At 49.5% G+C, this 23,464-nt stretch overlaps 1 protein-coding gene across 1 annotated transcript in view; it reads left to right on the forward strand.

The window, feature by feature from the left end:
* LOC146861876 (alpha-2-macroglobulin-like) overlaps nucleotides 1-23,464 on the forward strand; it is a 1,085,963-nt gene that overhangs the window by 872,397 nt on the left and 190,102 nt on the right. Inside the window, exon 29 of the mRNA XM_085641046.1 lies at nucleotides 3,356-3,518. Coding sequence (XP_085497172.1) covers nucleotides 3,356-3,518 — 163 coding nt within the window. The remainder of the gene's footprint in view (nucleotides 1-3,355; nucleotides 3,519-23,464) is intronic.

Below are 23,464 nucleotides of genomic sequence, written 5' to 3' on the forward strand. Positions count from 1 at the left end.
TTTTAACTGCAATTTTCTCAGGAACTACTGAACAGATTGATTCCATATATGCAAAAGGCACATCCCTGACCTGAGGACTACCTCTTTGCCAAATTTCAAGTAATTCTGTTCAGCCGTTCGGGCTGTACCTTCGACTAAAGGTCCTACGGGAAAATGCATGGGGAAAACGCGTTTTGGGACCCCCCTTTTTTTCAGCCCCCGCTTGACGAATCACCCCGAGACTTTCAGGGTAGGAGCTAAGCGGAGCGCCCCATTAGTTTTGAAAATTTCGCGAGGATTCGTCAACCGGCGCCAAAGTTATACAAAATAGAATTTTCAGATTTCCTATGGAAACTCGGTCCTAACTATAACTATCTACTGGCGACCGCCAGTAGATTATATATATATATATATATATATATATATATATATATATATATATATATATATATATATTCACTTAAAAAACCATAGGGTTTACAGACGTTATAGTTAGAAATTAGCATTTAAAAAACCTTTGAAATTCACTGAAAAAAACCATATGTTTCAGGGGCGTTATAGTTAGCTGGACATTTCAATCGTATTACACCAATTTTAGAACACCAAAGACTGATTTGTTTTAAATTTGAGTTTTCTGTCTAATGCTGTATTTGTTCTCAGCGCAGAGATACCCCTGCAGGGGTGATTTGTGTGCGACATCAAAATAAATTAACATACCATAACATAACAGAGCAGCTCTGTCATTCTGAAAGCATTTTTTTACGAGCATTGAAAGAAAGAAGTAAATATGTGCTAACTAGCCATAGGCCGAGTTCCTTTATAAGGCCTTGGAACTCCTAGTGGACATTCAATATGCTTTTAATGCAGGGTAGAGGGTATTTTGTAACTGATAATACAAGGCGAAACTATTACCCTTCTCACATAAAGCTTAAATCCTTGGTGTCATGCTCCTTCATATGAAAGAGGTAGTAAGATTTCAGACATGAATAATAACAGTAGAATATGTTATGGCTAGACTGCCCCCAACCTCCGATGCACGCAGCTGAAGGCTGTACGCAACAGGGGTTGCTCCAACCAATTGCTGAGCACAGCCAAATGCTGTGCTAAACAGGGTTTGTACCCAGGGCCGGATTGGGAACCAAAATCGGCCCTGGCAAAGTGCTCGGTCGCCCCTCCCCCTTCCCCGGGCTTGGGGGTGCCGCCGAGCTCTTTGCCAGGGCCGGTTTTCGGCCGATTTTGTTACAGGGCCGATTTTGCAGCTATGCTGCAAAAACGGCCCTGCAACAAAAACGGCCCCCAGGGACCCAAAACCGCGCACCACCCGTGCGGTGCACCGGTGGATTGCCCGGTGCCCGCTACTGCCAGTCCGGCCCTGTTTGTACCCTCATGATGGGTTGGATCCAAGGCGTGGCCATAGGCCAAGACCTTCCCCATTCACCACAGTGTACGGTTGAAGGCCATCCACGGCGGAAACTTTAATGTAGGCACAACACTAAAATGCAAATTAAATTCGCTGACAAAAACACAGCTAAAAGTGGGTTAGGGTTTGGCTTAAGCACGTAAACCAATGAAATTCACACGTGCCATAACTCAAGCCTGTCACCATGCTCATCACATCAGACCAGCGCACAAGGTAGTGGTGGATATTGAGTCGCACAATCACATAAAAAATTAAGTCAGATGATAAGGCATTACGATACAGTACATACACTTAGTTATAGAACAGACAATTTATAGGTGCCAACTCGAGGTAAGATATCCCACTACCAAGGATATCAGTCAAACAGGTCATACGTGGCCCGTAGCACAAACACACATAGAAACCCCGGCACTCTAATTAAATATAACAATACACAATTGTGGAAATTAATCTCATGAGCTGCGAGCACCAAGTGATGTAGAGAGATAACCTCTTGATATGGAAAATGTTACGAAACGTACAAGTATTTGATGTAAGCACAGATTTAATAATTGTTAGACACAAAAAGATTTATCCAACATGTTACATCCCATGTCAGAAGATGTTAATAGACACATTTCATTTCGTGCAATTCTTGTAGACACAAATCTTGACACGTAGAACGTCGTATCAGAAACAGTCAACGCGCGTTTCGTCACCACCGTGACTTCCTCAGGGCTCTAATTCCGGTGCTCAGAAGATGATAGGGAAGGCTAAAGTATGCCTGATCCCCTGGATCCTCCGAAGTCCTAAGAATTCTTTTAAGGAATCCGGATATCCATTCTACATAAATTATTAAGGAAGTATATCAAAGCTTATTCAGCGGTACTCGGATGGTAGAGAGGGCTATGGTGTGCTGGGTCCCCTAAATCCTCCAAAATCCTGGAGAGTTATAGAGTCCAGTTATTCGTTCCATACATGGTTAAACGAGTAGCGAAAAGCAGTCCTGCTTGCGAGAAGTGCTGATTCTCTGCAGTCTCAAATCCAAAAGTAATGGATATCCATACAAGTATCCCCAAAGAGTTAAAGTATATATAACAAATTCTGCACGTTCATAGACTTCGCTATCGTCAAATATCCAATCTGTTCGGGATTTCAAGGAGCCATGATAAGATCCTCCAATCCGCAGTACGTAACGTCCCGAAACTCCTGCCGTCTGTGGGCTCATCACATCAATTTGCATACGGAACAGACACACAAAAACAGCAAAGTCTTGAGTGAGTCATGATGCGCCTTCTCTCTCACAGCAATGGTAATAAATGATATATTACACTCTGTGCATCTGCATATAAGGTTTAAGCCATGGTATTTTTCATGATTATTTGGTTTAACAAAAATTAGTTAACAAAAACCAAGATGCGAGGAGTTAAATGTATGCCTTTAGGTAAAGTGACATGGGAGAGGCCTCATGACTGTCAGGATAGTTGTAACAGTGTTGTCTCCTGTTAATATTGTTGTGGTGTGGTAATAGTTCGAGTTTCACCATTGCACTGTAGTAATAAATGTATGGATGTACCTTTACCTGCACATTTGCTCCGAATAACATGTTTTAATGGGCCACATTTATTTTCGCTGCCACTGCATGTATATTTACCTGGACAATAATTTTGTGGTTACAGGTTCATTGTCTTGCTTTTCAATTGGTACTTAGGTTGATTTACTTTGGTTTCCCTACCATGAGGGCTGCACAGGACCCCAGTCCTGCGGTATAGGTAAAACAGGGTCTGATAATACGTGATGCACATGCAGAGGGATCGAATGGACCATCATTTCCCATTCAAATGTTTATCACTGTGGATGTTAATGCAAGGCTGGATTAATTGTGAGCTGAAACGGCACAATAGTTACTTCCTCTCACTGATTTCAAGCATATGACTTTTTGTCTATGAATATGTCTTTTTACAATTTCTTTCTCAGCACCCTGTGATCGAAAACGCCCTATTCTGCCTCGAGAACGCATCCGAAAACCTGGACAATATCTACACCAAAGCCCTGGTGTCCTATGCCTTCACCCTGGCAGGATCTGAACATCAGGCGGCAAAGCTGATGGACTCACTGGAGGCTGAAGCCATCACTGAGGGTAGGACACGTGGCTGTGCTGTCTTACATGTCACTGAGCAATCATTCCTAAAACACAGGCTGAGCAAATAGCAGCTAAAATATACCTTGTTTAATGTGTGGTGTGTAAATGAGGGGTGCCGTCATTGTAACAAAAGTAAATAAACAGGCATATGAGAAGGCATGCACAGTCCGTAAAGCTAAGTAAATAAACAGGCATATAATGAGGCATTCATGGTACGTAAAGCGGGAAAGAGAGTGTTTTTAAAAGAGAAGGCATGGCGGATGCAAATAAAACAAGTAGGTCCCAAATAACACACAGCATTACCTCTACGTCCCTCGTCCTCGACCCAGTCATCACTAATGAGGTATTCCACAAGACAGGAAACAAAACAGGAAACGCTTTTTAGGCTCCACCCACCCTCCCGTCAGGGGCTATAAGAACCTAGCCAATCAAAAGCACATCCTGTTTTGTTTCCTGTCGGTGGACTTGACGGGGACGCTGGGGTAGGTGCCGGGCACTTACCTGCTTCATGGTGTCTTGTGGTGTCCTCCTCTGCTGGGCTTTGGGGGCGCTGCTGGACCTCCGTGGGACTTCGTTGAGTCGGGCTGCTGGGCTTCCTGGACTCTGCAGGTTCCTGGCTGCTGGTCCTGCTGGGCTGTACTGGCTTCCTGGGTGCCTGTTGGTGCTGTTCCGCTGGTCACGTGAGTATGTGCCTTTGATGAGCGCCTGGGTGTCTCCATATGCTCCGTTTTTTTTCGTGTCCTGGTTGGAGCTCTGACATCGGCTCTTCACTGGCGAGCGCGGTGGTTAGGAGGAGCGCCCAGGTTTGGGAGGCCGGGCGCTCCGTCTGCTTTGATTTCCTGCCTTCCGATTGGAGCGCCCGGGGTGGGGTCCGGGCGCTCCGTTCTCTGTTGCATTTCTGGAGCACTCGGGGTGGGGACCGAGTGCTCCTGCTTCCTTTGGCGGTGCTGGCAGCGCCCGGGTGGGCTCCGGTTGCGCTGTTTGTCTCGGGCCAGGGAGCGCTCGGGTTGGGGGCCGAGTGCTCCTTCGTTCTCGGGCAGTATTGGCGGCGCCCGGGTGGGCTCCGGTTACGCTTAGCTTTTTGCCAGGCTTCGGTGCGCTCGGGCTGGGGGCAGAGTGCTCCTTCCTGTTGCGGGATGGTTCGCAGCGCCCGGGTGGGCTCCGGTTGCGCTGCTACGTGTCATGGCGGCATTTTTTCTGCCTTCGGCGGCCGCGCACTGCCTTGTTTTCCGGATTCTACATTTGGCCACGCCCCCTTTTGCCTCGGGTTGTTGGGGGCGGGGTTTTTCTCGGTTCTTTTTCCTGATAAAGATGTTGGTTGTCAGTTCTCTGACTTCGCTGCTCCGTGTTAGTCTTGCTGTTTTGCTCTTCTTGAACCTTTTTGTTTACTGCTGTTTTGATGGGGAAGCATCATGGGAAGAGGAGACATGTGTCTACTGTGTCTTCTTCCTCTTCTCCTCCGGACAGTGGGGATCCTGCCCCCCCAGGGAAACGTCCCAAGCTGGATGGAGTCCGTTTGAAGAGTCTTATATTGGAGACCTTGTCTGACCTGAAGTCCTCCAAGAAGTCTGCTGGGGGTCGTTCTGGTGGGAGCGCGGCCCTTTACTCTGACATTTCTTCTTCGGGATCCTCTGATGATGCTTCTTTGAGTGCAGTAAATCTGAAGGGAAAGTATGTCTCCAGGGAACTGTTGCCGGACTTACTTTCTCATGTGCGTGAGAACATGGGGTTCCCAGATGACGCTGTGGCCAGTACTTCTTCGGATGCTGTTCTGCCGCAATTTCGGAAGCCTGTTACGTCTTCGCTTCCTATTCATCCGTTTGTGATGGATGTGCTCTTGAATGAGTGGAAGGACCCTGATCATATTATGTTGCCGCGCTTTATGTCGAAACTCTACCCTTTGCAGGACATGGAGGAATCCTTTCCAGAGTCTGTGCGTGTGGACTCCATTGTTGCTAGTTTGGTTGGTCGTCCTTCCATGGCTGATGATAACATTCTTCGCGATGGTGTGGATAGGAAGATTGACACTGCTTTGCGCAAATCCTATGCTGGTTCTCACCTTGCCATTTGTTCTGGTGTCTACGGTGCTTATGTGGCTCAATCACTCTTGACTGACTTTAAGACTTTGTTTTCGACTATGCAGGAGGGTGGTTTCTGTCCGGACTTGCTGGAATCAATGGAGCGGCAGGCTGAGTTCCTTTCGGATATTGCCTTTGATTCTGTGCGTGCTTCTGCTCTGTCTTGTGGTTCCTCTATCGCGGCTCGTCGGAATCTGTTGTTGAAAGGTTGGAATACTGATGCCGCCCAGAGGTCCATGGCCTTACGTTTGCCTTTTACCGGCCCTCGTCTCTTTGGGGATGCCTTGGAAGACAGACTGCATAAAGTGTTTAAGGAGCGTAAACATTCCTTTTCATTCCGGAGACAGCCTTCACGTAAAGAAAATTCCTTTTCACAGTCCAAGTCTTTTCGTCAACCTTCCAGGTTTCAGCAGTCCTCCTTTAAGGGTTCTCATGGAGCTGGTCGTGGTTTCCCTCGGAAGTTCCAGAAGAAGCCTCCTCGTGAAGCTGGTCCTGGGCCGCAGCGTCCCTGACTATGCCCCTCCGTTCGTGGGTCCCGCTGGAGTGACGCCCATAGTTGGTGGGAGATTGAAGTTGTTCCTTCCAGCCTGGCGTCTGGCAACCTCGGATCAGTGGGTGCTGGATGTTCTGGACCGGGGGTATCGAATTGAGTTCCTGTCCCCTCCTCCTCCCTCGGGTGTGGTGCGGACTCCGACTCCCTTGTGCCGCTCCCGTCGACAATCCTTGAGGGACGGTGTTCAGGCCCTGTTTTTCAAGAACGCTATTGTTCCCGTTCCCCGGTTGGAGTGGGGTCTGGGGACCTATTAGATTGTTTTCCTGGTACCGAAAGTCACGGGGGGGTTCCGGATTGTCATCAATCTCCGGAGTCTGAACCTGTTTGTGAAGAAGATCCCGTTCAAGATGGAGACTTTGCAGCGAGTGGTCCCCCTGATTCAGGCCGGTTGGGTGTTTACTACTCTGGATCTCCAGGACGCCTACCTTCATGCGCCGGTGGCCCGGGAGGATCAGATGTTCCTGCGTTTCTGCCTGGAGGGTCATCATTGGCAGTTCTGTATCCTTCCGTTTGGTCTCCGGTCCGCTCCCCGGGTGTTCACCAAGGTGGTTGCTCCATTGGTGGCCCTTCTTCACCTCCGGGGGGTGTCGGTGTTCCCCTACCTGGACGATTGGCTGCTCCAGGCTCCCTCCCCAGAGGTCATGTCTCAGCACCTTTCATTGACCATCCTTACGCTAGAATCTCATGGGTTTCTGGTGAACTTTCCGAAGTGCCAGCTCCTTCCTGCGACTCGACGGACTTTCATTGGGGCCATCTTCGACTCCGTCCTGGGCATGGTGTTCCTGCCGGATTCTCGGATTCGACGTCTTCAGTCCCTGTTGCGGATCTTGTTGTCCCAGGCTGCGGCCCCCCTTCTTCAGTGGCTCGAGGTTCAGGGTCATTTGGCCGCTACTGTCTTCACGGTGCCCTGGGCCAGGGTTCATCTGCGGCCTCTGCTGTGGCATGTTCAGCGTTGGGTGCCGTTTCCGGTTCAGGACTTTTCTCTGTCTGTGCCTGTGTCCTTGGGGGTGGTGTCGGATCTCCAGGGGTGGCTGGATTCCTCGAATCTCTCGAAGGGGATGTGGATTCACCTGCCGCCTGCTTTGGTGTTGACGACGGATGCCAGTGCGGCCGGTTGGGGGGCCACGCTGGGGCAGTGGTCTGTTCAGGCTCGCTGGCTCCGGATGGAGTCCCGTCGCTCGTCCAATTGGAGGGAACTGTCTGCTGTGGCCAGGGCTCTTCGTTTCTTCCACTCCCGTCTGCTGGGGTGCAATGTCCTGGTGAGGTCGGACAACACCGTGACTGTGGCTTACATCAACCACCAGGGCAGTACTCGCAGCACTTACTTGAATTTGGTGGCCTGTGCGATTGCAGGTTGGGCGGAGTGTCATCTTCTGGCTCTCTCTGCTCAGCATATCCGGGGGGTGGACAATGTGGTGGCGGATGCCTTGAGTCGCAGGTTTCCATCTTCCCTCTCCCTGTGTCTCTCCCCCAGGGTGTTCCGGTTGATCTGTCGGAGGTTAGGGACTCCCCTGCTGGACTTGTTTGCCTCCCGGACGGATGCTCAACTCCCCCTGTTTTGTTCTCGGGCCCCGGAGTTGGGTGCTTGGGGGGTGGAGGCGTTGTCTCTTCGGTGGCCCCCTTGGTTGCTGTACGCCTTCCACCCCTTCCCCCTGATTCCTGCCTTCTTGCTGAAGGTCCAGAGGTTGGGTGCCCAGGTGGTGGCGGTGTTACCTCACTGGCCGCGGAGGTCCTGGTTCCTATTGTTGTTGAGCCTGGCGGTGGGCCCTCCTTGGATTCTGCCACGTTATCCGTCTCCCCTGAGGTCCCCCTCCCCTTCCCTCCTGGTCCCTCTCACCTTGGCGGTTTGGAGGTTGAACGGTTGTCGCTTGGGGTCCGGGGTTTGCCTGATCACCTCATCACTGTGATGCAGGGGTCCCGTAGGGGTTCCACTTTGTCCTCCTACTCTAAACATTGGGCTTCTTTCTCCTCCTGGTGTGCGGGGCTTGGTCTCTCTCCTGTCTCTTGTCCTATCGCTTCCATTCTGCAGTTTTTCTTGGATGGGTTTGGGAAGAAATACGCTTTGTCTACTCTGAGGGGGCAGTGGGCTGCTCTTCGGGCTTTCCGGGATCCTGCTTCTCTTCCTTCTGCGGATGGTTTGTTGGTTTCCCGTTTGTTCCGGAGTTTCTCTCTGTCGTCTCCTTCTTCGCGCTCTCCGGTTCCTCCTTGGGATCTCTCTTTGGTCTTGGGTGCTCTGCAGTCTGCTCCTTTTGAGCCGTTGGAGTCTGTGGACCTTAAGTTCCTCTCTTTTAAGGTGGCGTTTTTGGTTGCTGTGACTTCTGCCAGGCAGTTGGGTGAACTCACTGCTTTGCGTTGTTCTCCTCCCTTTTTTGCGTTTCTTGGATGACGCGGTGGTCCTTTCTTTGGATCCTGGTTTTGTTCCCAAGATTCGTTCTCGGTTTCATTGCTCTCAGGAGTTGATTCTTCCTTCTTTCTGTCCTTCTCCTTCTTCCCCTGCTGAGTTGTTGCTTCACTCTTTGGATGTGCGGCGTGCTTTATCCCTTTATGTCGCACAGTCTGCGGGGTTCCGTTCCTCGGACTCCCTTTTTGTGACTTTTGGTTTAGCTGGTCGGGGTAAGGCTGCGTCTCGGCTTACTCTTGGTCGCTGGATCAAGTCTGTTATTTCTTTGGCTTATCAGGGATCTGGTTTGCCTTGCCCTTCTGGTGTTCAGGCCCGTTCCACTAGGGGTGTTTCCGCTTCCTGGGCTGCTTTTCATGGGGTTTCCCTTGATGAAATCTGTCGGGCTGGGGCATGGGCCTCTGAGTCTACTTTTGTGAGGCACTATCGCTTGAATTGTGCTCTGTCTGACCGGACCAATTTCGGTAGTGGTGTGTTGCGTGCTGTGGAGGTTGTTCCGCCTCCCTGATTCTGTGTTTTTTCATTAAAATGTTTTTTTGCTGCACGCCTCTTTGTGTTCGGTCTCTGTTTTCTGTGTGGTTTGCCAAAGGCCTGTTGCTGGGGGTGCTTTGGTATGACTCATTAGTGATGACTGGGTCGAGGACGAGGGACGTAGAGGTAATGCTATGATTACTTACCGGTAATCCCCATTACTCTTAGTCCTACTCGTCCTCGACCCAGTCATACTTCCCGCCCGCCCTCCCTGTCTTGTGGAATACCTCATTAGTGATGAATGGGTCGAGGACGAGTAGGACTAGAGTAATGGGGATTACCGGTAAGTAATCATAGCATTTATGTGTGTATGGAAACTGTAATTTACCGGTGCTCCTCATGTGTAAAACCGGAAATTACGTATCGGAGCACCAACAAATAGGGAGATCGGGAAAAAAAGCGACGGAGGACAGAGCCAATTGCTAGCAGCAGGAATGATTGCTTTTGTTCTGTTTTAACACTATTTTTTGTTCTTGTTTTATTTTCGGCGCGCCATGTGAGCTTTCAGTTTTGTTTTCGTATAACAATGGCAGCGGATGCCGCCACTCCACTAGCGGGAGGCCTGGGTTTTTTCATTACACTCAGTATGAGTGATCACAGCAGGTCTAGCAGCAGCGCATGCGCACTGATGCTCAACCTAAAAACGCTAAGCTCCCAAACCAACTTTGAAACTGTGAATTTGTGAAAATTTTAGTTTAATGAGTCCAGAACGTCTGTGCTCTGCCCCCACATGAGTATATAATCATGATTAATACAGCCACAATTCGGTGTGAATCTCCCATAAGAATTCCACAAATTTTCACTGGCATTAGCAGTAAAGTTAAACTCGGTATAAATGGCTCATGGCTATCATCAAGTTAGCAAAAAATGGCCCTCAAATCAATTAAATAGTCTAAAAAATCTGATTGGCATATTCTGACAATCAGCTGGGCACATTGGTCGGCCAATAAGCCTGATACATCGCTGCGGTGAGCAGCAAAATTATGCTTTTGCTCATCGCTTCCCCTTTGTCCATCTCATTTCTATAGTGACCACACCGTCATCCGCTCCACTCAACACGTATGCACAGACATCACCCAATGATTACACTGACACATTAGTTATGGGTGAAGAACTGCTGCAGGTTTATTTCATACAACATAAGTATGACGATAGAGTGGGTTATCTTACGGGCGATCCAGGGCAAGCAGCCCCTCGCTGCTCCGCCCGCCTTGCGAGCCAGCACGCACGGTGGGTCGATGCCCGGCAGTGCGGCACATTTTTCAGATCCTCCTTTGGATCACGTGATCTGTCTAATACTCCCGCCCCTTTTAACGGGGGCGGAGCGTGTTATGGCACACCCCCGGTTGGTCAGGCCCCCCAACCGCCCGAAGGACTAACGGGGCGCCGTCGCGGTCTTCCCAGAACCTCCTTCGGCTCCCGGACCTTGGCTCGGGCACCCTTACTGTGCCGGACAGGGGTACCCTTACTGTACCGACTGTCGCAGAGGTACCCGTACTGTACCCTTCTGCCTCCAGATCGCCCTGTAACTCCGCCTGCAACACAAGAAAAAACATTATAACATTCCAGTAGCGCGCTGCCTACGCCGCGCAGGGTAAGCGGAAAGGGTGGGATCTCGCGCGGCCAGGAGTGACCACAGGAAGCAGAGGGCGATCTACGGGGGCGGGAGGCTGAAATAGGGCCTGGCCTCGCCCAGCCCAGCGGCCCGCCTCCCCCAGCAATGCCCATTGGGGCCTCCCCTCCCCAAGGCGCGGCCTCTCTCGAGAGATGGAACAGGGGGGGGGGGGGAGGCTCCGACGGGTGGCCACTAGAGAGCTGCCCTGCTGATGTCCCCCTGCGTGGGACGCGGGCAGCGGCATAGTGACCACACCGTCATCCGCTCCACTCAACACGTATGCACAGACATCACCCAATGATTACACTGACACATTAATTATGGGTGAAGAACTGCTGCAGGTTTATTTCATACAACATAAGTATGACGATAGAGTGGGTTATCTTACAGGCGATCCAGGGCAAGCAGCCCCTCGCTGCTCCGCCCGCCTTGCGAGCCAGCACGCACGGTGGGTCGATGCCCGGCAGTGCGGCACATTTTTCAGATCCTCCTTTGGATCACGTGATCTGTCTAATACTCCCGCCCCTTTTAACGGGGGCGGAGCGTGCTATGGCACACCCCCGGTTGGTCAGGCCCCCCAACCGCCCGAAGGACTAACGGGGCGCCGTCGCGGTCTTCCCAGAACCTCCTTCGGCTCCCGGACCTTGGCTCGGGCACCCTTACTGTGCCGGACAGGGGTACCCTTACTGTACCGACTGTCGCAGAGGTCCCCTTACTGTACCCTTCTGCCTCCAGATCGCCCTGTAACTCCGCCACAGCTCTGGGGAGGCTCCCGTCGCTGCCAGAGCCCCCCCCTTCCTCCCTTCGCTGTTATAGGTGCCCTGCCCCTGCGAGCTAGCTTTAGTGGGCTAAATTATGGATCCTGTTCTGTAACCCGTAAATAACAGCAATAATTAGCAACTTTACTCAGAAACCCAGAGCAGACTAACAAAGGAGATTTCTACAAAAAGCGAATTGACGCAAGGATGTCATTTGGCCCCACTGCTGTTCAGCTTATACGTGAATGATGTTCCTAACTTTCTTTGCGCTGCAACTGCAGATCTACCTAACGTAATTGTGTGAAGATCTAAAACCTACATTGTAGAGCCAGAACTGAACCATAGCATTTTTTTTTTTTTTTTTTTTAAATTCTTCAATCCATCTATACCCTACATTCCTTGAACATAATTTTATAAACAATGGAAGAATATGTTCTCTGCAGGTAAAGGTGGGTGTATTTTCGGAAAACAGAGTTTCTTTCCTAGCACGAAGAAGGTTTCATTCTCCACTTTGTCTAAAAAAGGGTGATGTATTGATAGTGTTTATGGTTCCCGAATTGCTGCTGCTTCGAGGTTTGCATGATTTCTAGGCAGGGCAAAATATTTAAAGCTGACTGCTTATATGGACGCCTTTATCTTGGCTCCGGATAAAGCCAATATGACTGACTGACTCAAAGATGAGAATTTGCTTCTGAAGGTTACATATCTTTCAGCTCGAGGACCAAAATTTGTGAACGTTTCAAACTCCCTTGGCTACAAGGAAAGACTGAGCGAAGAAGAGCAACACCTAAATCTGTTTCTCTGGACTAGAAAATATGGCATGGTTAACAAGGCATTGCTTGAATTGGCGTTTAAGGACATGAAATCCTATTTTGATTTTTCAATTGGGCCAAATTAGGGTCCTTTCTGGCTTATAAATGTGTTTCCAACAGCTACAGCATGATAAAGCAAGGTGAAGGTAACGTGTGGGTTAACTACCTTCCCTACGTTTATAAACACAAGCTGACATCACGGGTATCTAATGATAGGATGGGCAGTTAAAAGCTGTGAACATCCGACAGTATGGGGGCAGCAGCCTCTGTCTTTGTACTCTCACCCAGCACACGGAAAACATATGCTCGCTGTACCTGGCTGCTTCATGTCACTGTCTCTTGAACGGTTAATGCCACAACCTTAGCTAGTGCCAGCATTCTCATCCAGGGGATACTCATCAATAGTCATAATCTATGAATAATCCCCACCCATGTGCGGGATCCCGGAGCATATAGAAAATACATGGTAATGGTGCAAAATATCTCCAGAAGAGGCTGGAATTCTACCGACCTACACGATCCCTTAGGTCGGAAACATTAGCTCTGGCTCGGGTACCACGTATCAAAAGGGCCCGCCTTGGTGGCCGGTCCTTTAGATTCCTTGCCCCTCAGCTATGGAATTCTCTACCGGTGTCCTTGAGGGCTACGTCGAACTTGCTTGCCTTCAGGAAGGACTTACAAACTTGGCTGTTCTCTGGTTAGTCTGCTTCCTCTTGTAGGCTCCTGTCTTGTTATTGTTATGTTTTTCTAGTTCTCTCTTTAGGTCTGGAGTACAAAGCGCCGGGACACTCCTTTGGAGTAGCCGTTGCGCTATATAAGTCCCATGTTAACATAACATATATATACATATATATATATACATATGTGAAAACATATAAATGCAGCCTAATAATGTTCAAAACATGGCAATGCTGTAAATTACATATTTTTGCATAGTAGTGCCCCCGTAACCCGTAAGGAAAAAAGGAAGCATCGGGCAAATTATAACACAGCACTGCTTTATTGCCATAAAGCAACATGTAATTGTAGGCATTCGCCAGTAGGCTGCAGCAGAGTATCAAGAAACCAAGAAAACTGACACCCTGCCTTTAAGGCATTAGAGTAGGGGGACCGTGCCTTTAAGGCCTGCCTGTGACCCCCTGCTCCCATGATGCTACACAGGTGGCAGTTGGGCCAGTTCTTTTTTCCGAGACTGGAGAAGGAACCACCTTCTTCAGCTACGCAAGTACAGAAACGGCGACATACCAGCTCCCCGGACTCCAAAAAGACCAGGAGTCCAAGAGGTTCGCCGTCGAGGATGCCGGCGAAAAGGCAGAGAACTTCGGCGTCGAGGGATTCATCCCACCATCAAGAGTCTCCGCCGCGCAAAAGTAAGTCGGCATCGAGAGGCGGCCCTTCGGACTCGAAGGCTGCTAGTCCGGTGACATCTGGACTGTCTCCGTCGACGTCGAGGCTTCCGTCGACGTCGAGACACTCTCCGCCACCCTCGAGGGGGTCGACGTCGAGAGATGGGGCGACGTACATTCCGCCGCGAGTGGGCCGGTCGCCGTCGATGGTTACCCCCACTCGGCGACATAGAAGGTCGACGTCGAGAGGAAGATCGACGTCAAGATCACCACGTCAACGTCGAGAGAGGTCAACGTCGAAGTCGCCCAGTCGAAGTCGAGAGAGGTCGACGGCGAAGTCGCCCAGTCGACGTCGAGAGAGGTCGAAGTCGCCCAGTCGACGTCGAGAGAGGTCGACGTCGAAGTCGCTCGGTCGACGGCAGGAGAGGTCGACGTCAAAGTCGCCCAGTCGACGTCGAGAGAGGTAGACGTCGAAGACACGGCCGACGTCGAGGTCATCTAGCCGACGTCAGGTGCCAGAGAAGAGGAGATCGACGTCGAGGTCTCCGCGATCGGCGTCGAGACCGCCGTCGAGACCAGAACGGCATACCTCACACTTGCCGATGGTGACGCAGACGTCGTCGACGTCAAGGGATTCGACGTCAAGGGCGAAAACTGGACCGCCCGCGGAGAGGTCCCCAGGAGAACAGTCATCATCTCCGGGACTGCACATCGTGCAAATATCTCCGGAAAGATCACCCGAGGCTCCAGAGCGGTTCGGACTGTCACCGCGCTGGTTACGAGATGTGGGCGCTGGCGCATGTCGGAGTCCGGGACGGGACTACTCCCGCAGGTATTCCCCACCGCGCAGGAGTAAATCGCCTCCGAGGGATCCAAGGACAATTTCACCACGCCGGTCTCGTTCCAGGGACCATCGCACCGCGCCAAAACGTCCAAGATCTCCGTCCAAGCGCAGATCAGGATCAAGGGCTCACCATAGCGAACGCTCCCACAAGGGGCGACGCACCAGGTCGTCCACTGGGACTTCATCCACAAGATCCTCAGTCCGGGACTACTCTCCTACTTTTTCATCCACGCCTCCATCGCGAGTGTCCCCGGTGGATGACATTATAACTTTCTCGGACGTCCTGGGTAGAGGGGCGCAGAAGTTGAACATCGCACTGCACGTCCCTCAGGCACCCACGTCTGTGATCTTTGACACTTTACACCATCGGTCAGCTCCCAGACCTCTGCTCCCGTTGGTGCCAGGATTGTTAGAACCAGCGATGGCCACGTTCCTTACACCGGCTACAGCGGGCTCGGTTCCCTCGAGAATAGCAAAGAAGTACAAGGCTCCGACCGAGGACCCTTTATTCTTGAGGGCGGACCCGCCAGCGGATTCGGTGATCGTGGCGGCGGCCATGAAGTCTCACTCAGCCTCAGTATCTGCTTCTGTCCCCCCTGAGAAGGACAGCAAGCTGATGGACTCCTACAGCAGGAGAATGTGCAACACCTCTGCCTCGCACATGAAGGTCGCTAGCGCTTCAGCCCTGCTGGGGAGGTATGATCGCTCCCTATGGGATTCCCTGGCCAGATTCGTGGAGAAATTGCCTAGGGAGGACAGGCAGGACTTCACGGAGATCCTCCATGAAGGCGGACTGGTGGCCAACCAAGTAATAAGCGCAGCGGCGGATGCATCAGACCTAGCTGCGCATGGCTACTCCCATGGCATCTGCTCCCGCCGTTCGGCCTGGCTCAGATTAACGGGCCTCAAACCAGATGCGCAGAAAAGAATTCTTAATTTGCCGTTTAATGGATCATCGCTATTTGGAGCTCATGCGGACGACCAAATGAGCAAGATGAAAACGGAATTGGACACCGTAAAGGCTGTGGGACTGGAAAAGCGCAAAGAGTTCCGCAAGCGCTTTCGCCAGGGCGACAAACGTGCCTTTCACCAGCGCGTTCAAACACCCCAATGGTCCTCTCAAAACCAACAGAGGTCCCAGTTTCAGCAAAGGGGCCGGGGCAGAGGAAGAGGAAATGCTAAACAGCAGCAGTCCTCTAACAAGCAACCTCCCAAACAGTGAAAACTTACTTCCTCCGCGCTCGTTCGCCACTCCGGTAGGAGGAAGTATCACCGTTCACCTGGCAGAGTGGAATGCAATTACAAACGACAGATGGGTGCTGAGTATTGTAGAGCGTGGCTACTTGCTGAGGTTCAAATCTCCCCCTCCGCAGGTACCCCCACGGAAACAGCCACTCCCTCCCAGCCAAAACAAGCTTTTAAAGGACGAAGTTGCCACTCTCCTCTCCAAAAACGCCATAGTGGAAGTTCCAAACAGGCAGAGAAATCAGGGAGTGTATTCCCGGTACTTTCTTGTTCAGAAAAGAGGAGCGATCGGAGACTACAGACCCATCCTCGATCTCCGCCTACTCAACAGATTTCTCAGAAGAGAAAAATTCAGGATGCTAGCACTGCACCAGATCTTCCCACATCTACACCAAGGGGACTGGATGTGTGCCATCGACTTACAGGATGCATACTTCCACATTCCTGTCTCAGCGAAACATCGGAAGTTTCTCAGATTTCACATCTTTCGCCAACATTATCAATACAAGGTCCTGCCATTCGGCCTCAAGTCCGCGCCACGAACATTCTCAAAGTGCATGGCGGTGGTGGCTGCATTTCTCCGCAAACGGAAGATATTCGTCTACCCCTATCTAGACGACTGGCTCTTAAAAAGTTCCACTCCGGCTCGACTCCAGAGTCATCTCTCGTTCTGCCTAAACCTTCTACACTCGTTGGGCCTTCAGGTCAACTACAGGAAGTCGATCCTCAATCCAACTCAGCGGATCCACTACCTGGGCGCCTCTCTAGACTCCTCAAGCGCAAGCGTGTGTCCTTCGGAGGAGAGGTTATCCTCCATGCTGCAAAAAAGCCGCACGCTTCTCAGCACGGAATATCCCACAGCCAGACAAGTGTCATCTCTCCTGGGATCCATGGCCTCGTGCATCTACATCGTGCCCAACGCACGTCTGCACATGCGTCCTCTGCAACAAGACCTAGAGGATCAGTGGTCGCAGAGGTCCGGCCGCTGGGAGGATCACATTACCCTTCATCAAGCCGCCAAAGATTCCATCCGGTGGTGGATGAAGCGTTCCCATCTGCTTCACGGCGTCCCTTTCCATCAGGCGCCTCCGACACAGACAGTGGTCACAGACGCCTCCATGCAGGGCTGGGGGGCTCATATGGGCCGGCTTCAAGTACAAGGTCTCTGGTCCGCTACCGAACAGAGCTATCACATCAACTTCTTGGAGCTACGAGCAGTCCATCTCGCTCTCAAGTCCCTGTACCCATCCCTGCAGACCGACTATGTTCAGGTTCAGACGGACAACACCACAACTATGTTCTATCTGAACAAGCAAGGAGGGACCAGATCACGGGTCCTGTCTCTGGAGGCCCAGTCAATCTGGAAATGGCTTCTGGCGAGAAACCTGACGATAGTCGCTGTTCACCTGCCAGGGACCCTGAACGTGCAGGCGGACGGCCTCAGCAGAGACTTCGTCGAAGCGCACGACTGGGTGCTCAACGAAGACGTCGCTCAAGACATCTTCCGCTTGTGGGGCATACCAGACATCGATCTGTTCGCAGACGCGGACAACAAGAAATGCCCCGTCTTCGCCTCCAGGTTCCCTCAACGGGGGTCGCAGGGGAACGCGCTTTTGATCAGCTGGTCGAGGACATTGCTTTACGCTTTTCCTCCTCTCCCTCTCATCCCGGCTGTGATTCAGAAGTTCTACAGGGCCAGAACTCGGATGATCCTAATAGCACCGGAGTGGCCCCGGCAGTGGTGGTACCCAGATCTACTCCAGCTGTCGGAGGTACCACAGAGGAGGTTGCCATGCCTGCCGAACTTGCTGACCAAGGACAAGGGGAGAGTGTTCCACCCCAATCTCCCCTCCCTCCGCTTGACGGCATGGCTCCTGAATTCATCCAGTACGGACATCTAGATCTTCCACCGGACTGTATGAGCATTCTTCGGGAGGCAAAGAGGCCCTCCACGAGGAAGTCGTATGGCTTTAAATGGAAAAGATTCTGCTTCTGGTGTAGAGATAACACCCTTGATCCGATCCGGGGTCAAGAACAGGTTATTCTCCCCTACTTACTGTACTTGGCGAAGTCTGGGTTAAAGTACTCTTCCATCAGAGTGCACTTAGCTGCTATTACAGCCTATAGGAAGTCTCCTACCCAGACCTCATTCTTTCAGATGCCAGTGGTAAAGGATTTCTTAGAAGGGCTTAAGAAAGTTTACCCACCTGTGAGGTTTCCTTCCCCTTCCTGGGAACTGAACATCGTTCTCTCTAAGCTGATGGGAGCCCCTTTTGAACCGATTCATAAGGCCTCCTTGCAACATCTGACCTGGAAGGCTGCCTTCTTAGTAGCCATCACTTCGGCCCGTAGGGTTAGTGAAATTCAGGCCCTCTGCTGCAAGGAACCTTACACTGTGTTTCATGCTAATAGGGTGGTGCTCCGTACCCATCCGAGCTTCCTACCCAAGGTGGTCTCGGACTTCCACATTAACTAGGTGATCACGTTGCCCACCTTCTTTCCTCAACCGACCACTCCCCCGGAGAGAGCCCTACACTCTCTTGACCTCCGGAGGGTTCTGAAATTCTATCTGGCTAAGACCCTTACTCTTAGAAAGTCAGACAGGCTCTTTGTGAACTATGGGCCCACGAATACCGGGCTGGCTGCATCCAAGACATCTATTTCAAGATGGATTGTCTCTTGTATAGCTTTGGCTTACCAACTATCCCACAAAGTTCTGCAGGGTAAACCTAGAGCACACTCCACTCGAGGGAAGGCTTCTACGGTAGCACTCCTTCGCAACGTTCCCATGTCTGAGATCTGTAAAGCGGCTACATGGCGCTCAGTCCATACTTTTACGCGCCATTACTGCCTAGATTCAGACGCGCAGGCCGACGCCCAGGTGGGGCAGGCTTCTCTGAGGAACCTGTTTGCGTAACTGTAATGCAAAATGTGTTTTGCTGTTTGTTTTTTAACTGTTTTTTGCTCGTCCGCGAGACTTTGGGTATGGGCTTGCTACTCTATTCATAGATTATGACTATTGATGAGTATCCCCTGGATGAGAAGGATTAGTTACTTACCTGTAATCCTAGTTCTCATCCAGGGGTATACTCATCAAAGTCATAAGCGACCCACCCACCTCCCTGGACGAGCAATGTTTTCTCTTTAAATAAGTGATGTATGGAAGGCAGATCTACTCACTTGCGGAGGCACCGCCAAAAAGAACTGGCCCCAACTGCCACCTGTAGTGCATCATGGGAGCAGGGGGTCACAGGCAGGCCTTAAAGGCACGGTCCCCCTACTCTAATGCCTTAAAGGCAGGGTGTCAGTTTTCTTGGTTTCTTGATACTCTGCTGCAGCCTACTGGCGAATGCCTACAATTACATGTTGCTTTATGGCAATAAAGCAGTGCTGTGTTATAATTTGCCTGATGCTTCCTTTTTTCCTTACGGGTTACGGGGGCACTACTATGCAAAAATATGTAATTTACAGCATTGCCATGTTTTGAACATTATTAGGCTGCATTTATATGTTTTCACATATGTATATATATATGTATATATATGTATTTTCTATATGCTCCGGGATCCCACACATGGGCGGGGATTATTCATAGATTATGACTTTGATGAGTATACCCCTGGATGAGAACTAGGATTACAGGTAAGTAACTAATCCTTATTGGCAAATGATTCGTTGAGACAATCTCGCCTTCCTACAGCCTGCTAATACAAATAAATGAACATCGATAAAACTGCAAACTCTGCCGTATTTACCTTTACGGCCATTAACTCCCTACTTTTGCTTCCTTTCCCATTGTATTACTATCCTATTGTTTACTTCAAATTGACCAATATCTCAGCAACATCTCCTTGTATTAGCCTGTCTACTGCCAATAATGGCCAGGCATTCTGGTGATCTATCTTAACTAACCAGGTAATACAGGTTTTATTGAATATTTTTGCAAATTAAGTTACATTAAATTAGATGATGGAGTCTTATTCCAACCTTGTCGTTCAACAGTTCATATAAACTCAAACTAAGGTAAATATTATTGATTTATTTCGAATCATTCCTACTTTTTAATTTACTTACAATTAACGTTTATTTCCTGAATACGACATGGAAGTTGAACTGATACGTATAGAATCAAATCAGTTTCAATAATTAAATTAGCTCAGCACCTCCTTCCCTAATTAAAACCTAATGCTAACCACAACAAGTATGAACCTATGTGCAAATGCCTTTTTTTTAAAAAACAATTTTTTAATACAGGCACTGAAAATATCCACCGTTTGTTTATTGTTTGTTATATAATGTTGTTAGTTAATGTTATTAACTGATACAAATTGAACTACAATTACTTAGAATTGATTTTGTAAAACGAGGTAACCTTATCTCACCTTTAACCATAACGATTAGTCCAAACTATCGTTAAACTTGTAGGCTTTTATTTAATTAATTTCAAAATAGTGTCATTTCTTTTTATTCATTGTCTATTCCAACAAGTATGGCTTGCTGTCACCTAGTGAAACATCCTGTGTGGTTCCACAAGCTCTGTTTTCGAATCTCTCAGTTTGTGCATAAGCACATTCTGTTCTGCTCCTAAAAGATTATGAAATCCAATCCAACATTTGTTATGTTATGTTATACTAAATTTGTAGGGCACACGTACCAGGTTGGTTTCCTGGCGCTGCTCTGAAACCTGTTAGAGTGGTACGTTACTCATATACCTGTCTAACTAGCCATGTTTTAGGAGTTTGCGGGAAGTCATGAGGTCTGTGCAGGACCTAACCTCTAGAGGTAGGGAGTTCCAATATCTGGGACCTAGTGTGATAAACCTTGTTCCACCACAGTGTTTCCATTTAAAGGATCCCTGGGGAACACCACATGTAGTTTTAATCTTGGGGGGTCGTGACGTGGCCAAGGCGAACATTTCACGTCAACACATTTATATAGTATAATGGATAAAAGAGAGCAGTATATTATTTATTTATTTATTTTGATTCCAAAACAAAATTACTTTCGAGATTTTTCGCCATAACCACTTGATGTGCCATTGACTTGATTATTTGGCAATGTCCTTTTCGAAGGAGTACAGCTCTCAGATATCATTCACCCAACACAGGGCATCTATGAGCAACACCAAATATTTACAGCTCCTTGTGCTTGCTAAAATGGACCCGATTCTTAGTTTCCAGAACACAATGCACTTTAATGTCATCTGGCCCTGGAGCCTATCAAACAACTGTGATAGCATCTGTCACCTTCATAAAATAAATAAACGAACTTCAAAAGGTCGCAGAAGAGGCACGCCAGGGTAAGTCTTGGTAGACCGTGGCACTCTGGGCTTTACCTTGCCTCCCTGTGGAACAGGGAGAATAACCTTAAAGATGTTATGTATGACACACCAACCCAGGCCTTCCGCTTGTCTCAAAACAGCTCCGGCTGCTGACTTTCCTGTATAGACTAAGCTGCCACTATGACTGTGAGTTGAAGAAAACATTACACCAGCTGTTTCCGAATAGCAAGGCTAAAGGTGAAAGGCAGCAGCATCTCCTGACTTAGCGTGGAACTCACAATAATAAATCAATATTGAAAATCCAAACATTTAACCAACATTTGATCCCATGTGACTATCTTAATCACCATCAGCCTAAGCTTGGTGAGGCGCAACACTTTGGGGAAGGGCAGGGGCTTGGTGAAAGACATATTTAAGTTTTTAATTTAAGCGTGTGCGGCGAAAGTTTCACACTTATTATAAACGATATCAATGCACTATACCAGCTTTGATCTAGTAAGAACCAAGCTCGCTACCCCCGCCCATTTCTGCCAGCACAGAAAGTCAGCGAAACTACAATACTGCCGCCAAACACCTATGGTGTCAAACAGAACTTATTTTACGATATTTTGGAGACACAGGCGGCTGCTGTAGAGATCTAGCTGTGTCAGTCCAGGCTAGGGCTATCAACTAACCGGCTGGCACAGGGGGGATGCTCATACTGAAAATATGTGTGAGTAATATCTTGTTATGGACCCCAAATATCAGAAAATAGGTAAAGCGCATGCTGCAGATTTAGAATGACAAAGCCAGATCACTAACGTCCACACTATGGAAAACAGCTTATCTTGTTAAAAAAGTAACTAGTGAGCTGCAGATTACCCTAATATGTCTGGCACACACCCTCATGCTAGACTATTTGGTACCATATATATTTTTCAGTTTCTGGTAGTGCTGCACGACCAGAAAGGTATCGAGTGTTTGCGCGCTTTACCTGCGCACCAAATAACGCTACACCAAGGACACACTCGTTTCTTATCAGGCACGGGGAGATTAAGTGATTTTCCCAGAATCACTGCATATTGATAAGGCGCTGAGACTTCGGGCCTGGTTCTCTCCAGCATATCGTAATGGGCCATGCACTAGCTATTTGTGCATGGAAAGCATAAGTTTCAGTAGCTAAAGTTTGAAATCTGTTATTTTCTGCCCGCTAAACAAGTTTCATCGGGTATCCCTAGAAAACTATTCTTAGTTGCCGGAAATAATTTGGTTTGTATCCTGCGCTATGCTGGTTATGATTAATGTAATTCAGCAAGCCCCTAAAAGTGTTGTAGAACTCACGCACTCTCGCGGTAAACGGCGATGCCGGCCTTGGCGATGGTAGAGCCCTGTGCAAGAATGTTGTTGGCGCCCCCCCAATGCCGCCTCCACCCCAGATTCTCTCACTAGCCCCCTTTAACAGTTGACCAAGTTTCCATAACCACACACTTAGATGCATTGAATTAGTTATATAGCGCCACTTCTACCAGTGTAGGGTGTCCGAGAACTTTGCATCTCACACAAAATCCGCCGAGCCAATCAATCATATGCATGTGAATCAGTGTATAGGAAATGTTACCTGAGCCAAAGGACTCAAAGTGAAGGAGACTCATGTCATCCCTACTGGCAGGCAGTATAGTTTAAGGTTGCTTGGTGTGGAGAAGCACAAGCTCAGTCGATTTCTAGCCAAAATAACCCTCTTTGCAACATTAATCAATGTTCTAATAATGTATGCTTAGCGGTGTGTATGCAGCTCTAGGATGAGCGTTCGTAGCTCACTGTTGACTATTAAGGCTTTAAGATATACATTGCAAGTAACAAAAGGATGCCTCTTTTGAACACAGTAACCTGCTGACCTATTTACATCATACGCACTCTGAAATCTACTTGGCACACGTTCTTTGCAGCGGGCATATTAACCCTCTGCACTAACTACACCGAAGTCAAACCTCCACTATACCAAATTCCTGATCTCTCTCCAGGAAGACAACGAATCACACGAGTTATCTTGACATTTATGTGGGGCCTGGAATTGCCGCGGAAAGAAACGCAGCATCCGGTGCTACAAAGCATAATAAACTTCCAAACCCGGCAGGAGGAGACGGCAGGGAACCGCGACAGAGGACAAGATATCAGAACATGGTGGCATGTCAAGCGCAGTCCTATCCATCAGGCAGGGCAGCACTTCATCCAGTACGCGCCCGACCGCCTGCCGTACCCAACCAAGGCTACCCTACCACACCTGAAACCAAGAAACCGCGGGCCGGGGATCATGCTGCCGCAGTCCAGGCAGTCCCACCCCGGAACGCTCCCCCGTCTTCAGCCGCGCGCGACTGCACATCCACGTCTTCCCGCATCCAGACCTCTGCAGTATACCTTACAATGGGCCACCCATCCCGGTGATCCCTCCAGACAGCAAACCCGACAATTGTGGCCATCACCAGCGCCCAAACCCCTTAGCAGG

Source organism: Triturus cristatus, chromosome 2_2 (genome assembly GCF_964204655.1).
Source record: "Triturus cristatus chromosome 2_2, aTriCri1.1, whole genome shotgun sequence".
Classification (NCBI taxonomy): domain Eukaryota; kingdom Metazoa; phylum Chordata; class Amphibia; order Caudata; family Salamandridae; genus Triturus; species Triturus cristatus.